The sequence below is a fragment of the Callithrix jacchus genome, chromosome 1, assembly GCF_049354715.1.
Source record: "Callithrix jacchus isolate 240 chromosome 1, calJac240_pri, whole genome shotgun sequence".
Classification (NCBI taxonomy): Eukaryota; Metazoa; Chordata; class Mammalia; order Primates; family Cebidae; genus Callithrix; species Callithrix jacchus.
In genome coordinates this window covers 98,987,402-99,004,121 of record NC_133502.1, presented here as the reverse complement: position 1 = coordinate 99,004,121, position 16,720 = coordinate 98,987,402, and the positions used below count along the sequence as shown (strand labels likewise).

The 16,720-nt window shown below is 39.7% G+C and overlaps 2 protein-coding genes across 13 annotated transcripts in view; one reads left to right on the top strand and one right to left on the bottom strand.

Annotated features, from left to right (window-relative positions):
• Nucleotides 1-281: 281 nt before the first annotated feature.
• On the bottom strand, nt 282-13,190 carry HNRNPK (heterogeneous nuclear ribonucleoprotein K). 11 transcript variants are annotated; one of them, XM_002742785.6, is made up of 17 exons: nt 13,066-13,190; nt 10,943-11,023; nt 10,780-10,864; nt 10,292-10,389; nt 9,075-9,131; nt 7,540-7,583; nt 6,594-6,666; nt 6,013-6,084; nt 5,397-5,510; nt 4,955-5,083; nt 3,976-4,283; nt 3,793-3,847; nt 3,393-3,476; nt 3,001-3,016; nt 2,841-2,923; nt 2,266-2,435; nt 282-1,547 (listed from the first exon to the last, which is right to left on the bottom strand). In XM_002742785.6, exons 3-17 carry the CDS (start codon nt 10,835-10,837, stop codon nt 1,514-1,516), a joined length of 1,395 nt encoding a protein of 464 aa, XP_002742831.1. In that variant the 5' UTR covers nt 10,838-10,864; nt 10,943-11,023; nt 13,066-13,190; the 3' UTR covers nt 282-1,513. The 11 variants fall into 11 exon arrangements, with proteins under 11 accessions (XP_002742831.1, XP_002742833.1, XP_008992717.1 ...); XM_002742787.6 differs by having other exon boundaries at nt 282-1,487; XM_008994469.5 differs by lacking the exon at nt 13,066-13,190 and adding an exon at nt 12,685-12,778.
• RMI1 (RecQ mediated genome instability 1) overlaps nt 12,308-16,720 on the top strand; it is a 19,053-nt gene continuing 14,640 nt past the window's right edge. Inside the window, exon 1 of one of the 2 annotated variants that reach the window (XM_078367640.1) lies at nt 12,308-12,383. The gene's annotated coding sequence lies outside the window, so the exon portion shown is untranslated. Of the gene's footprint in view, nt 12,384-13,273; nt 13,551-16,720 lie in introns of those variants that run through there. The other variant, XM_002742781.7, reaches the window with a different exon arrangement.

Here is a 16,720-nt window from a genome sequence, read left to right as displayed (position 1 = left end):
ACAAGGAAAGCCTCGGCTGTTAAAAAAAAAAAAAAAACAAAAAAAACCTGGGTAACTAGGCTCTCATTTTGCTAGATTACCACTTTAATAAATTACAAGTCCAGCTACCACAACTTTGCATCTACCACCCCTGCCAGCTTTCATTTGTAAATGCTAGAAAAACATTTCACACACTATATATATATAAAATTAAGATTACTGTATTTCCTTTTAAGAGGAAACTTTCGGCAAATTTTACATTTGTCAATCAACCCTTGTTCAAATTGGGCACACATCAAATCTAGCATCATGGGTGTTTTATTTATTTGGAAGTGAATTTTAACTATCAATACAAATGCCAAGAAACTACACAAAACATCCACAGGAACTTTTTTCATCTTTTTTGGAATTGTACACAAACATTTCCTACATAATCCAACATACAACAGAGAAATGGTACATCTTTTTCTTTCAATTTGCATACAATGGAAAAACAAGTATATATATATTTTACAAAGTTTAACTAATAAGAGACTAGAGCAAGTTGACAGTTTAAGTCTATAGGTGAGAAATTATCTAATAAAAATAACGAATTTTTTTCAGCATCAGTCACTTCCATAACCAAGTGTTATTTTGATAATAAAACTTGCTGCCAATCAGAATACTGGTATATATGCATACCATTACTCAACTTGTAGTACTGCTCCCCACCTTAGTTCTTTACAACTACTAACATAGAAAATTGTTGAAAAGTAGGGGCAAGCATTTGCAAAAACAAAAAGTCCCCAGCTTATTATAAGCATGAATATGTATGATGGAATTTCTTCCCAGCAATAGACTTTCAAACCACCAAGAAATCACCAGAACTAAGTTTGCCAAGTTATTTTGCCTATGCCCAAGAAGAGATCCACTTATATATATCCAACAGAGGAGCTGAAAATCAAACTTAGTGTTTAGTTTTGGGGGTGGGTTGGGAAATTCAGCCATTTTAAAATTAAAATGACTGTCTTTAAAAAAAATGACCACCAAAAATAGGTTCACTAAATTTATTTTAAAAATCATAAAACGTTTCTTACAAAAGAGCATTACATTCTGCACGCTGCTCTGAACAGATGCCAGGGACATGTGGACTATTGTTACTTTTCCTCCCTGTCCCTCCCCCCGAAATGTTACAGTGACCACAAAGCAAGGTGTTCACAATAATTACATGGGGGGAATTTTTTTTAAACCACCAACAATAACAAAAAATAAAATCCACTCACTCTGCTGCTGTTTCAAAATTTAAATGTTAGTTTTTGCACGCCCTTCCCCCCCCCAACCCTGTTTTTAAGGAACTAAAACATTACATCTGGTGAACAGCAAAGATTTCACTACACCTCAAATGCAGAACACCTATGAAGCAGAGGAATGTTGGCTTTTTAAACAGAAGCAGATAAAAAAAAAAAAGATGCAGGACTCCTTCAGTTCTTCACTAGTCTTAGAAAAACTTTCCAGAATACTGCTTCACACTATAAAAAAGAAAAAATATCTTGCATTAGAATCCTTCAACATCTGCATACTGCTTCACACTATAAAAGAAAAGAAAAAAAAGTGCGAATTAGAATTTTTGCTCGTAACATCTTAATCAACATCAAGACAATTTCAATGCTAAATTAAAATGATAAACATGTCCATTACAATTAGAAGAGTTCAAAAACCATTAGCAATTACAAATTAAAGCAATGTTAAGTGTCAAGAAAAATGATGAATAGTAAATCAGACATTAGTACAACAGAATTAAGAAAACGAAATTGAAAGTTGTTAATATTTGGTAGAAAAGACAAAGAATGCTAGTAAGGTGTGAAATGCTGCATTTTACAGCACCAATCATTTGTCCTGTAGAGGCATGGCCTGTGCCATATGGCAGACTGTGATTTGTTGTCAATTTAGTTATCTAAAAACAACAAAATCACTAGTCTTCCACACAGAACTAGGCCAATATCCAATGAATCTTCTATATTTTCTACAGGCTCTGTACAATTTTATAACAAGTGGTTTTGGCAGCAGTTTTCACCAGAGAAATGAGAGTGGTTGGTTAAAGCTTCTTCCAGCAAGATTAGTATTGAATATCTTCGTTTTTAGTAAGAAAGCAGGAGAAAATTAAGGCAAACTATTAGAATGTTTAGAAGTTAGGTCCCCAAAAGGTTGAGACACCATGGCTTCTAAAAGAAAAAAATCAATTCAGAAGAAAAGCTTTTTAAAGGTTTTAGTATGTATGCGCTAACACAAAGCTAAACTTAAACTGACCTGTTCTGCAGCAAATACTGTGCATTCTGTATCTGGTCCTGTGTTCCTGTAATGGTAATGATCCGATCTTCGGATCCTTCTAAAGGCTCATCAATTTTGATCGAAGCTCCCGACTCATGACGGATTTGTTTAATCCGCTGACCACCTTTGCCAATAATAGATCCAGCCAACTGAAAAGATTTTTTAAAAGTATGTGTTTATGATATACTTTTAAAATTTACTACCTGTATTTTCAAGGAGAATGAAGCGTATTAAATTTTATTATTCAGACTCTTAACTGATTAATGCTCCCTAAACATATCAAGGTTTAAGTTACAATCTATTTATGTCACACTTACTAATGTTTCCCTTAATTAGCTAATTAGGGCTCAAATCCCTCTTAGCTACTTTTATTAATAGAACTGATCACTTGCCAAGACTCAAACTGCAGACATCACAGGTCACTAAAGCCCATTATCATAATCTCAATACCAAAGGTGTTTTTGTTAAAACCTTCTGAATTTAAAAAAAAAAAAACAAAGGAGAAATAATCATAAAAATGGTATAATATTCCTGGTAGTATTAAAGATACTTACATCTTTGGGAATAGTTACTTGTGTAGTAATGATAGGTCCACCAAGATCACCATATGAGCCACGACCCCCTGCATAGGAATAATCTGATTTAAATAATGAGCAGTAAGTTCATTTTAAAAACATGATATTAATGTTTGATTTCACAAAGGAGAAAACTTACCATATCCGGAGCCACCCTAAAAACAAAGAAAAAAAAATTACTTTGCTTTTGTAATTACTACCAAGTACTCTAAAAAAATTTTATTCAACAAAATGGAGTCTTGCTGTGTTGCCCAGAATGGTCTCATACTCTCAGGGTCAAGCGATCTTCCTGCCTCAGATTCTTGACTAGTTGGGATTATGAGTGAGCACCACTGCACCCAGCTTCGCTATTTAAGTATTTTAATACTCATAAATCCCTCTACTCAGGAAACCAAAGTCCTCCTGTGTCCTCCCTATATTCAGTGAGTAAACTTCAGAAGACAATCCTCAGGGGAATAAAAATCTTACGGGAGAGCAGGTAAGCATCTTAAATTATCACTGATATACACATGAACAACCATGATACTTGACCTGTGGTTCATAAGCCATCTGCCATTCTGATGGGCTCCATGTGTCTATTGCAGAGTCCCAAGTTTCATCAGCACTGAAACCAACCTATGTTAGAGACAGAAATATTTAGAAATATTAACATGAACCCGCATTGTCATAAAGCTGTTTTATATACCTAATTTGCACGTCACCTTATTTTAAAAGTACATATATAGGCAATTATGTAATTGAGGGGAACAAAGCTCAATAAAGTCGCAATACTGCAGCAGCAAATAATAGAAGTAAGGATTTAACTGGTAATCCAAAACAAAATTTACTTTTAAGAAAAGCTTTTTAATTACTATAACCTTCAACAAAATGTGAACTATGTCCATACAGCCCTCACATACACACACTGGTAATAATAAACCAAAGTTCTTACCATGCCATCATAACGGTCTCCAGGTCTTCCTCTTCTGTCATAAGCCATGAGGTCTCTGCAAGCACAGTACTTGTTGTAATCTAAACTTGTTTACATGCCACACATATCAAATCAAAGTCTACCTTATCTAGAGCTCAGCACACAGCCTCTTTTATGTTAGTAATTCAGATGAAAAAAACTTACCCCCCTCTAGGTGGTGGCGGTGGTGGAAGAGGAAGATTCCGAGCTCTGCTACCACCCCGGCCACCCCGTCCGGGAGGAGGGGGAGGTGGTCCTCGACGAGGGCTCATATCATCATAATCTCTTCTAGATGGAGGCATGGGGCGCCCACCCCGACCAGGAGGCATTCTGTCAAAACCACCTCTTCCCCGCATGGGAAATCCCACTGGGCGTCCACGGCGGTCATCAAACATCATTGTAAAACCACCATAATCATAGGTTTCATCGTAAAAATTAGGATCATAAGGCTGTGCACGTCCTTTGATGGGAGACTAAAAACAGAGACAGAACAAACTGAAGAAAAAGTGCTCCACTTCCTACCAACCCTTCTAATATCATCATCATCAACAAAAAGTCATTCCCCCACCAGGGGGTACTAGAGGCAAGGATGAGAATTATGCCAACACTAACAGTAGCAAAGTAAGGGATTCCTAAGAAATGCAATACTGTTGGCAAATCCTAAACAAAAGTGAGTTCTTTTTTGTTTGTACAGGGAAAAATAACAGCTTGCTCTTACATGATTACATTGTTAAGAAACCACAAAGCTCTCACATTTTACACACGACAAACTACAATGCACATTTTACAAAGGGGTCTATGAAGAAGTGATCCTAACGGCTGAAGAGATCAGTATCTTGGCAAGCCTGTAATCCATACTGAGGCACCTGAGATAGGAAGCTCTGCAGTGTAGTTACAAAGATACAATCAACACTATAGGAAATTCATTAGAAGGATCAAAGGCTATAAAAATACCACCAACAAAAGACCACTCTCCACTTTTCCAAAACCATTTCTAAATTAAAGTGATGGCTGAAGCCAGGTGATAGAAAATTGCTGGGGAAAGGACAGATAAAGACTATAAGACTAAATGATCTGAAGCTACTTTTGCAAGTTATCACTTTGTTTCATAAAATAAAATGTAAACAAAAATGTTCTGAAGTACCTCAGATATAAGATCAAGGATGATCTTTATGCACTCTACAACTCTATCGGGTTTTCCTCCAATAAGAACAACTCTGTCAGTGGAATGAGGACAGCATTCCTGGAAAAGCTTGATGGTTGTTTGAGTGTTCTGTAATAAGAGCATAAAAAAATAATTAGAATAAAAGTACTAGAAATTAGCTTTTCAAGGTTCAGTGAAAATAGCTATTGAATTCAACAATTATCCCCTCATAATATAAATGTTTCATTAAGTATTTTACAGGACTTTGCAATGATGTAAAAATTTTGACAAAATAACATGTCTAGTAATGCCAGACATTTTTGTCTTTTGGGATAATTAATCTTCAGAGGGAACTCAGAGGGGAAGCGACACAAGCCCACAGAAACAAGTCTATACTAAAATTTACTTTCTAGCAAGAAATATGGCAAAAATTTTTTTTTACCTCTCGAAGTTCTTTGATTTTAGCACCTTTGACCCCAATAATTCCTCCTGCTAGACTCTGATGAATCAACAGCCTCAACTCGCAGTCAAAGTCACTTCCTTTATAGTGTTGGTACTGTGGAGGGAGAGTTACAAAATTTTAGTTTCAAATCAGCAATTCCCCAACACACACTTATCTGCTATAAGCGTAACAATAATATACTGTTGCAGTGAGCAACCTGAATTTATATTTCAATAACTTTACCAGTTATGTGCTTATTATCCTCAATAGCCAGGCCCAAAAAGGACATTCTGCACCACCTTAAAAAACTATTTTATTTTCAGGTCCTGCAACACCATACCCACACTGCAGCCATTTAGCATGTCGCTGTTACCACAAAATTATTATTAACATTCAAATAACACCATAATAAAAATGACTGCAAAGCACTTTGCAAATGTAGTTAATTCCCACTGCAGCATGGAGCAGGGTCAACAGTGAGTTGTAAGACCATTCATGTATCATGTTTTTAAGCCTTTTTCTATAGAGACGGGAAAAGCACACTATGTTAAAAATATAATCGATCCTATGGGCCAGGCTCCATACTTCAGTGGGGTTCAATGGCACTATGACATACATTTAAGCATTCCACAGCATCAGATTCGAGCGGGAGCTGGCTGGTTGCAGTGGGTGATGGCAACTGCAGGCCCTGAAAGTAGAAAAATAAGAGTAATAGGTTAAGTGTCTAGCGTGATCAGGCTATTGTTGCATATATTGGTAAAGCTACTACAACATATTTTAAACCTATATTATTAAATAATGAAACTTTTATTCAACATTAAGACAATATAAAACTTCTCTATATAAACCTAGTAAATTATGTAGAATCTTAAAATTCTAACAATCTAAATAATTCTCCTTTTCAACAGACTCCCACAAACGTTCTCATTTTAAAAGTTTCTCTTCTAAAACTAAAGCCCAGAAAATGCATACTAAACCCATGAGCACATGACCACAAGTAAGTTCGTATCTACTCCAGGAGTGGCCAACTTTTTTTTAAAACAAATTATGCACGTACAAAATTATGTAGCAGGTTAAGATACTGCTACAAACTGTCATATCCACTACTGTCTTTCCATCTCCCCTATTATGCCCCAATACAACAAACATTCCCCACCCTCATATTATCGAATACATTTAAAAAAAAAATGAGCCTACCTCTTCCAAGGTAGGGATGATTTTCTTCAGAATTTCTCCAATTGTTTCAATATCAGCACTGATACTCAATATGCTGTCAAACACCACAAATACCAGATAGTACAAAAAAGGTGGAAAAGAAAAATGAGTTTTGTGTTTGTCACCAAGTTATACAAACTTTTACAGAGATGTAACATATAATTATTTAATATTCCCCATTTAAAGTAGCCTATTTATAGATTTCTCACATGCATTTTGTTTTAGACCCAATACAGACATGATAACAATATTAGGAGACTTGCAGAGAGACAGAGAGAATGGGCTTTCGGAAGGGCTCAGATTAAGTGGGCAATAAACTGACCAGAACTGAAGCGGAGTTGAATAGTTATGTTCCCCGCCACCACTAAGTTAGGGATACCCTCGCTGTTACATTGGTAAAACTGGCACACCTTCTCTTAGGCAAAGTGGGAGAATATGCAAGTGGTGAACATTGTATCTGGAGTAAGGTTATGAATACCAGTTAGAAATTGGATCACTAATGGGCTCTGCAAGAAAACAAATACAAATGCAAGACAAAACAAAGACAACACAAATGAGAAGTGAAGGAAAGTGAACCAGAGTTAGCATTTCATCAGAAAAAATTATGAACAGGCAATGTTGGGAAGCAAGGTGGGCCACAAAGACAGAGCGAGAGACTATTTTGGTAACAATTTGATTTACAATGCAGCAAATATGCAACACTTGAAAGCTGTGCTCCTTCCATCGAAATAAAATTAGTGGATCGTTTCGGTGGGCAACTCACGGTAAAAGTTCAGTGACAAAAAGACTTAATGGGGAAAATAAGACAGAAACTTGAAAAACAATACACCGTCTAAAGGGGATACTATTTAATTATATAAAAGGCAGGTAATAAAATACATTTCTCTCTTTCTAATCAGGCAGTGAGGCATAAACTGTTGGGACATACCGCTCGGGGCCACTGCTGTCTGGGACTGAAACACTGGCATTGTACTGCATTGGTCATTGGCGTTCGTGGATGTTGGCATTGGGCATGGGCATTCAATCAGAAGTTGTCAAGTATGGTACCCGTTTGGCAACGAGCACATTTTTGGGCATAGCCAACCAGGGTTTTCACATGGGCGTTCAGGGGCGGATGGGCCAACGTCATGGTGGGCAACGCAGGGGTAAGTCGATCCAGTACATGGGCAACGGAGATATATGGCCAAAAAAACAAGGAGAGGGAAAAGGGGGAAAAGCAATAAATTTTAATTTAATACAAACTATACTCATACTCTCAATTAATGAAACAAGCTTAAGTTGTTCTGAAGACTAACACAATAATGGACTTCTCTAAATCTGACTGTGGCTTAACATTAAGGACCTCAAATGATGGTTTCTAGCCTTTTTTTTTTTTTTTAAAGAAAAACAAACGATGTTTCAGTAGCAGGCTGGCTCATGAGGGTAGACACAAAACCTGACTCAAAGTTTACTGAAATCTTGAGGAAATGGGGAAATATAATAACCCAGATAATTATACAGAACATCTGGATTAAGAGGAGAGAGGTTTATAAAAGACAAAACAAAAATTCCCACACCACCAAAAACCGTAACTAATAAAAGACTGGTTTGGTTTTCCGGAGGTATAAAACGCATTTCTAGATCCTAACAGCAAGTTTGTAAAATTCTAAACAAATTTTCAAGTTCAGTTTACAGTAATCAAGAGAAACATACAAAGATCTGCGACCAAGAGAGAAATGAAATACTGTCAAATAAGTACTCAACACAAAGTTATTATCTGCCTCATTTTTAGCAAGAAAACATTAAGAAATGTGTACACTACGAGAAAAAAAATTTAGAAATTTTAGTGTAGCCAAGTCCTATAAATGTGCTCACTTCTGGCACTGCCAACATTTAATGTGTCTAATCACAAGAGTCAACCCACTGTAAAATGAAGACTCAAACAAATCATAGGCATTGACAAACAGTTTCCCAATTATTAGATTAAGTGCCTACTCTATTCTTTACCCATATTTAAATCATGCAACCTCAACACTAAATTCTTTGTGCTCCATGTGCAAGCTGTTAAAGAACAGATGGACATTTTTCTTCCCAAAGGAAACAAAAACAGATTTTCTGGATTTAACCAGCCACCTGCAATGGTTTTCAGTAATTCTGTAATTGATTCAAACAGGAAATGGTGTAATCAAGGATTTTTACACTTTGTCCCTATTTCTAATTAAGATGTTATCTTGCTTGATGAAGTGAATAATTTGGTGGACTCATTATTAGAATGGGAAGAGCTTTAATATATACCCCCATCCTGCTCAATCTGGGCTTTTGTTAAAACAGGAATGGTTAACTTCGAAATCAACTCTGTGTTCAATTATTACAAATGTCTTGTAGCTAAACTATTAAATGATTTCTAGGATGTAAATCTTTAAATTTCTATAGACATACAAACTGAAGCTGCTCGTGTAGTAGTTTTAACTCTTTAATACTTACGTCTGTACGGAGAGCCTTAATATTCTTGCCTCCTTTTCCAATCACTGCCCCAGCATTCTGGAGAAGATACAAAGACAAAAAAATGACTTTGTCTTTCCCTAAAATGAATGTCTACCCACGCTCTTAGTTTTCACTAAAAAATCCCGTTACAAGAATAAAAAAATCTATTAGGGAATGTAAAAACGACCAGGCCCCAAACAACCCAAAAACCAAAATGTAATTCTAAGTGCTTTGAGGACTAAATAAGAGTATTCAACGTCAGAAATACACCGAGTATAAAATAAGACTAAGCACAGATTTTTATATCTCCTTTAATAAATCAAGTAATATTAGTGGGTACCTGCATATTGTGACACGAGACAAAACAATAAACTGCTAAGCAAGAAGCTTCCTAAGAAGTCCACACACAGGGCCAGGCGGAGTGGATCACCAGATCGAGACCATCCTGGTCAACATGGTGAAACCCCGTCTCTACTAAAAATATAAAAAATTAGCTGGGCATGGTGGCGCGTGCCTGTAATCCCAGCTACTCAGGAGGCTGAGGCAGGAGAATTGCCTGAACCTAGGAGGCAAAGGTTGCGGTGAGCCGAGATTGTGCCATTGCACTCCAGCCTGGGTAACAAGAGTGAAACTCCGTCTCAAAAAAAAAAAAAAAAAGAACTTCACACATAATTAAGATTTAATCTATTAATACTCTAAGAATCACACCCTTGGCCAGGAGTTGTGGCTAACACCTGTAATCCGAGAACTTTGGGAGGCGGAGGCAGGTGGATCTTGAGGTCAGGAGTTTGAGATCAGCCTAACCAACATGGTCAAACCCCCGTCTCCACTAAAAAATTTAAAAACTAGCTGGGCATGCTGACATGCCCTATAATCCCAGCTACTTGGGAGGCTGAGGCAGGAGAATTACTTGAACCTGGGAGGCAGAGGTTGCAGTCCAGCCTGGGCAACAGAAGGAGACTCACTCTCAAAAAGAATCACACTCTCCTCTCCTAGTTTGACCGGTAGTGGTTCACTACAAAGACTTTAATCTTAATTATTAGTGAAATAACAAAACCACCAGGGCCCTTCAAGTCTTTTTAGAAAGAACCACAAGCAAGTATTTTACATTCTCCATTCTGTGTAAAACTTTGATTTCTAGACAGCCAAACCAGACCTTATCTTAATTTCTACTTGAGCACGAACCACCTTCAAATTTTCAAGAATAAAATGTATACCTTGCTCTGAAGCAGAATGCGTAATTCAACCATCTCATCAGTGTTTCTAGATCTTTTAAATGCTTGTTCCTCTTCCATATCTTCTGCAGGGCGTTTACCTAAAAATTAACAGTTCAGATTTCAAACAAAGTCTCCAAAGCAACTTCATTCTGTTTCAAAAGACTTGTTACTAATCTCAGGCATGTTTTAAAAAGGCCAAAGGTACTGTTATAAACTTGAACCTTATGCTTCTATCTTATAACATGCACCAAACACAAAATACTTCGACAAAATACTTCAAAGGACTCAAAATAGCGAAATGCAAGAAAAAATTCTTTATATGCAAACCAGTTACTTCTACTTCATAAATAAAATCTAAGATGTAACTGATAAATCACGGAATGAAATCAAAATTACCTACATAAAGAGTAATAGCACGATTTCACCACACTCATAAGGTAGTATTAGCAGAATAAAAAAATACTGTTAAAATTAAAATTTCTTCTCACCAAATTCACCATTGGTTTCAGTGTTGGGGAAGGTTTCTTCTGGCTGTTCAGTTTCCATATTCTTGTATTAAATGGATACACCAATCTGTTGAAAAATAAAGAAGCTAGTACATGTGGCTTATTGGAAAGCAAGCTGAAAAAAGACATTGCTTCTAGAACGTACCAGTTATTATATATCCTCGCAGAGCAGAACTGAAGTGTTCTGGGTCGGACCAACAACTTGACACCCCAGTGCTGCAGTAGCCTATAAGAACCAACGCATAGATCAGTTTTGCTTTTATTTATTCTCATTACTGAATACTTGCTTCTGATTACAGCGAACACCCACTGATTGGACCCCAAGAAACGAGCTATTTCTAAGACCTGATTCTTCATTTCAGGGATTCACAATTCAAATGCCTAACAAATACGAAATTCAAGGGAGCCTGTTTGTTTTTTTCCTAAGTTAGAACACTAACTTAGCCGCTGGATTAAGTTCCACCGCAGCAATGAATTGTTTTATACGGTACATTCACAAAACTCTAAAAAAAAAATGTCATCCACAAAGCATACATTTATATAAAGTTACAATGCATCTTATTCACTGGAAAAACTAATTTTATATTAAAACCTCTAACTGCTTTTCTATTTCTTTCGACTCATGCTTGAAGCGATCTTCTGTGACGTCTCGAAAGTTTACAAACACAACGGCAATTGCGAGCACATCCAACAACAACCAGAAAAACCCACAGGAGGGATAAATCCAAAAATCTAATATAGGACCAGACCCAACCTGCTACCACCAATCTTTTTCAGCGAAGCTAATGGAGCCCTTGAAAACCAACAGTCAGTAGCGGACTATTTTAAACTAGGCTTCAGAGTACAACCGACAATTATGCCTGTAACACAAAAACTAGAGTCTGTGGGTCAGAACGGCCGATAGGACTGCAAACAGCCTCTTAAAGCTTCCCTCTTGTCGGGACTAAGAGTTGACAAGTTGCCTCTACTTGAAGGTTGTTGGTAAGACAGCAGAGAGCCAACAATCCAGGCACATTTATGCCTCCCATTGTCCGCACGGTTAACGGGTCGACTTACTGCTGTCCTAACTGAAACGACATCGTTTTGGGCCAGCAGTCACTAATTTCTGAGGTGTGGTGAGAGAAGACTTGGGTAAAGAAGTTAAGCAAAAACAGCAAGGTTTATCTGTAAGAATAACCCTGCCGCGTGCCGTTCACCCTTCGGGTCCTGCAGTCACTAGTCCCCAGGCCCCGAAAATCTCCTAAGTATGTGCCCGGCCGGCCAAACACAAACACGCCCTCCCCTCCCCGCCTCTCAGTACCGGGATCGCAAACAGCCGGGTAACTGGACTGGAAAAAGCGAGAGTCGACAGCAGAAGCGCCGCACCTCTCCTCACCCGGATCCGACAGGAAATGGCGGCCCGCGTAATGGCGACTACGTGCTACAAGGCGGAGCCGAGAGACGACCCCCCCTCCCCCACCCACCACGCGGTCCCGAGGTCTCATCCCCCGCATCCCCCCCCCCACCGCCCGAGACAAAGCCACCGAGGCAGCCCGGACCGTTCCATCCCGCCGCTCCAGCTCCGACCCTGGGCCGGGAGACCCAAGGTGAGGCGGGGCCCACACAAAGAGAGCGGCGGCACAGCCTTCTGCCCCCGCCGGCCTTCTTCCCTCCACGAGGTTCCTAGTTCCCAGTGCCATGTAACTCCAGCTTATCCTAAAGGAACATGCCTCGCGAATCCCCGAAGTCTCTAGGACCACAACGCGGGACTGCGGATACATGCTCAGGGAAATGGCGGAGGTGGGGGAGGGGACACCGGGCAACGTTCCCACTCGGAGAAGCGGCCAACCACCACACCAGCCCCCAGAACGCCTCCCTCAAAAGGAAAAACTGGCCTCCGACCCTCACCTCCACAAGTCGCTCCCCTAACCTGGCTTCTCAGCGCGCGAGGCCGCCGTCACTCCGCCGCGCCGCCTCAGCCGGTGGGAGCTAGACAGAAAACGAGCGCAGGCTCCCCTCCCCCGCCTTCTCGCGTCCTCCCCGCCGTCGCGCCCGATTGGCTGCTAGGGCTTCAGCGATGGCGCGAGGGCGTAGCGATTGGCCCACGGCCACGTCAATCAATGCAACGGAGGAGGCGACAACCCCACCTACCGCCAGCACCTCCCTTCGGGCTCTGAGGCCACTAAGGGCTCGAGAAAACCCGGGCTTGGGAAAAGTCAACGCAGCCTTTCAGGGAGGCCAGACCCTTGCCAGAATCAGAATTACCCAAGCTCCAATAACTCCAATTACCTATAGGCCGCGAATAAGTGGGACACAGGCAAGACGTCGAGGTCTGTGGAGGAGAGAAACAGAGGATAATGGCGTCTTCAGTGCTGTCGCCTGGAGCGCCCTCCTTCTTTCTCGTTCGCGCACTCACTAGCTGGGGGGAGGGGCGCTTAGGGGGCGAACCTCTCGCGAGATCTAACAACTGCCTAGTTCACGCGCACAGGGGGGGGGCGGGGAAAGGGCGTTTTTCTAGGCCCGAAGGAGTCCTTTGGGGTTAGAGGAGGGGCGCCAGCGCGCGGCAAATCGGGCGGGAAGTGCCAAAAAAGGATCAGGGAGCGTGCCGCAGCGGTTCCTGTTCTTAATAGTTGCGCGGCGCAACACGAGGGGAGTGCGGGACGCCCAGGACGGTGCTCGGCCCAGACTTATGCGCCTGTTTCCACAGCGCACACTCGCGCCGGAAGCCCCTTACCCCGCCCCGGGCTGTGGGCTCCGGGACTAGCCGCGCCGCGGTAAGTGCGGGCCGCCTGCGTCCGCTGGACCCGGCCGTCGCTTCGGAAACCCGCTGTAACGGTCCGGGGCGCCGATCAGCGGAGGCCGGGCCCCGGGGCACAGCTGGCGGTTCTCCGCCCGCCTTGCGCTGGGGCGGGAGCCGGGGAAACGCGGGGCGAGCCTGAGTCCTGAAGAACTTCTCGCCTTTGGTTTTCCCGATTCAGGACGCCCGAGAGGGCACAAACGGTTTCACAGGGCTCTTCGTTCTTACGAGACTTTCCTCTTGGGTAATGGGGCCTGAGATGGAAATATTTTGTAGTGTCGTCGCTGTAGTTTATTCTGAGAAAAATTTTAGGCAGTAAATATCGCACTGGTCTCCTAAAATGAATGCATATTGCTAAATATGTTGCATACTTTCACATTCCATTCAAAGCACCTTCCTTGTGGCAGTGATGAAAACGGACAAAAACCCTCGCCCTAAAATGTGCTCCCATTCTGGCGGGTTCAGTTCACACTTGAATTGTATACGGTTCCTTGCTTCTAAGGCCCCTTGCCAACCTTTCATGACTTCCTTTGTTAAGGCACATGAGGTCACTTTCAGTCGGTAACAACCTTGGGAAATCTCCAGCCCTGATAGTTCCCGCTTTCCACATCCTCACTCGTCAACCTTCCAGCCTCCGCCCACGATCCCAAACTTATTTTGAAGCATAAAGATGTTATAATCTGCACATTCATATTCATATATGAATAAGTTCATATGTTTTAGTGGTGATGAATTTGTGCTTATTCCTGTTACAATGTTTCCTTGGCTAATTTGCAAAATATATATACCAGCATTCTTTTAAATGGTCATGATTACATTCATCCCAGCATCTTTTACCTGCCTGATTAGAGGAAAACTCTTGTTAGGGTGCACTGAGGACTTCATGATAAACACCAGTATTTACATCCTGAGAGATACGTTAATGTCTGGGATTGCGGAGTTTATAAAAGTTCTCTTTGGTAATATTTTTTAAATGGTCCTCACCATGAAGTGTGTATAGTCTTGTTGGGTAGGTAAAATTTACCTCACATTTTAGTTCTAAAACACAAAGTTCGGAATTTTATTAAATATTCAAAATTGAGTTTATATAGGGCTGGGGATACTTAAATCATAGAGATTTAATCCGCCAGTTAGGCTTTGCAACATTTAATTGAGTTTGTCATTGAAAACTTGGACATGTCACTAACACTAATAGGCACAAATAGCAGTACTGTAATAATGATGCTGTGCTTTCTTTCAAGTTATTATTTATGTTGCAGTCATCATTTTCTTGATAAGCAGTGGTGATTGGGACGCCCAAGTAAGCAGCTCTATATAGGAACTTCTTCCTCCCAATTTCATTGTCCGAATTGGACCCCGACTGGTGTAAGCTATTATTCATCCCCTCTAGATACCTTTGTTAGATCATTGCTGTTTTTCCCCATTTGATTTCTTCCTTCTTTTAATTTAATTTTTAGGTTTGCTCTTTAAATAACAGGAAGGTCTGTCTTTTCTCCATCCTTTTATTCTCTGTTTGAAATTAAGAGTTTTCAACCCAACAATTTTATACCTCTGTGCATTCAAGAACTTACCAATACATTCATTGGTTCCAGTCTTATGTAACTGGTACAATGGTGTAATGGTGTAGGATAATTTTGGACTCAGTGAATTTAAACCAGATATTACTTAGATGTGGGATTTGCTTTAGATAGGCTAATATAATTGAGATTGTACACTAGCCAGCTGGATTATTGTTTATTATATGTAACTACCATTTCCTTAGTTCCCAACTGTATGCTAAATCTTGTGCTGGCAGTTTAATAGTTTTTAGAGTCCTTTGAGTAAGTTGTTATCTTTGTTTTATGGATGAAGGAAGTAATACTAAGAGAAGCTAAGGAACATATCCAAGGTCACATAGCAAAATTGGGTTTCAGATCCTAAACCTATTCTCTTTTTGTCTTTTCCTTACCTTAGGTTATGGAGGATCCACAAAAAGCTCCTCTGATTACTTCTTAATGATTTCAGTCATAAACAATATAAATTTTTCTTCCCTAATTTTCAGAGTATCTTCTTAAAAATTCCAGGGTTACCTTGATATCATCCTCAATGAATTAAAATGTAGACTTATCTTATTTAGATGAAGATAATGGAAATGTGGAGAGATTTAAGTATTTGTTAGTGCTTTTAAGTCTCAGCTGTTGTCTGAATGACACGTGTAAGGTCCAAAAGGATAACACTCCTGCCTTACTTTCTATTTAAAAAATTGGAATATGTGAGGCTGACAAATTAATTTATAAATCAAATATGCCTAGACTTTAATGGTAGCTGATAAAATTTTCCTACTTTATTCTCTTCTGTTCAGTTCCTGGCAGTCCAGATATAGAATGTAGATTAGTGTAGTCAGCCAAGTTTATCATTCACACAGTGCTAATCAGCTTTCCTAAAAATGTTTTTTCCTGATGATAAAATTAATGAGGATTAAACTGTATGTAATTTTATATCTTTTTTTTCCCCAAACAATGTGAATGTATTTCCCTGTCATTGATTCTTAAAAATGGTTTCTTTAAAGCTTTTATTGCTTTTCATTTCATGGTGGCAGTGCAAGGTATTTAACTTTATTCCAGTTTATTTATTTATTTTTTTAAAGACAGGGTTTCACCATGTTGGTCAGGCTGGTCTTGAACTCCCGACTTCAGGTGATCCGCCTGCCTTGGCCTCCAAAGTGCTTGGATTACAGGCGTGAGCTACCATGCCCGGCCACTTTTTTCCAATTTTGAATGTTTTGTTTGTTTTTTTCAAAATATAAAAACTTAGTGGTAAACACTTTGCCATACAAATCTTTGTTTTTATTTTGTTATTTATTGATGCATAAAAGATGTACATAATTTTCGGGTACATGCGATAATTTAATATATTCACTTAATTTGTAAAGATCAAATCACAGTACTTGGGATATTATCTCCTTAAACATATGGGTTTTTTGGGCCTTATTTATGATTGTGTCCTTAATTCTGGAAGGTTAAAGAAGTGGATCGAGTGCAGTGGTGCAGTCTTGACTCACTACAACCTCCACCTCCCTGGTTCAAGTGATTCTCCTGCCTCAGCCTCTCGAGTAGCTGGGATTTCAGGAATGTGCCACCACACTCAGCTAATTTTTTTGTATTTTTA

Coding starts and splice junctions, on each gene's coding strand:
- HNRNPK (XM_002742785.6), bottom strand. CDS start 10,837: ATGGAAACTGAACAGCCAGAAGAAACCTTCCCCAACACTGAAACCAAT. Junction 10,390..10,779: donor TGAAACCAATGGTGAATTTG/GTGAGAAGAAAT, acceptor GTTAATTTTTAG/GTAAACGCCCTGCAGAAGAT. Junction 3,848..3,975: donor CCGCCACCACCTAGAGGGGG/GTAAGTTTTTTT, acceptor CTGTGCTTGCAG/AGACCTCATGGCTTATGACA.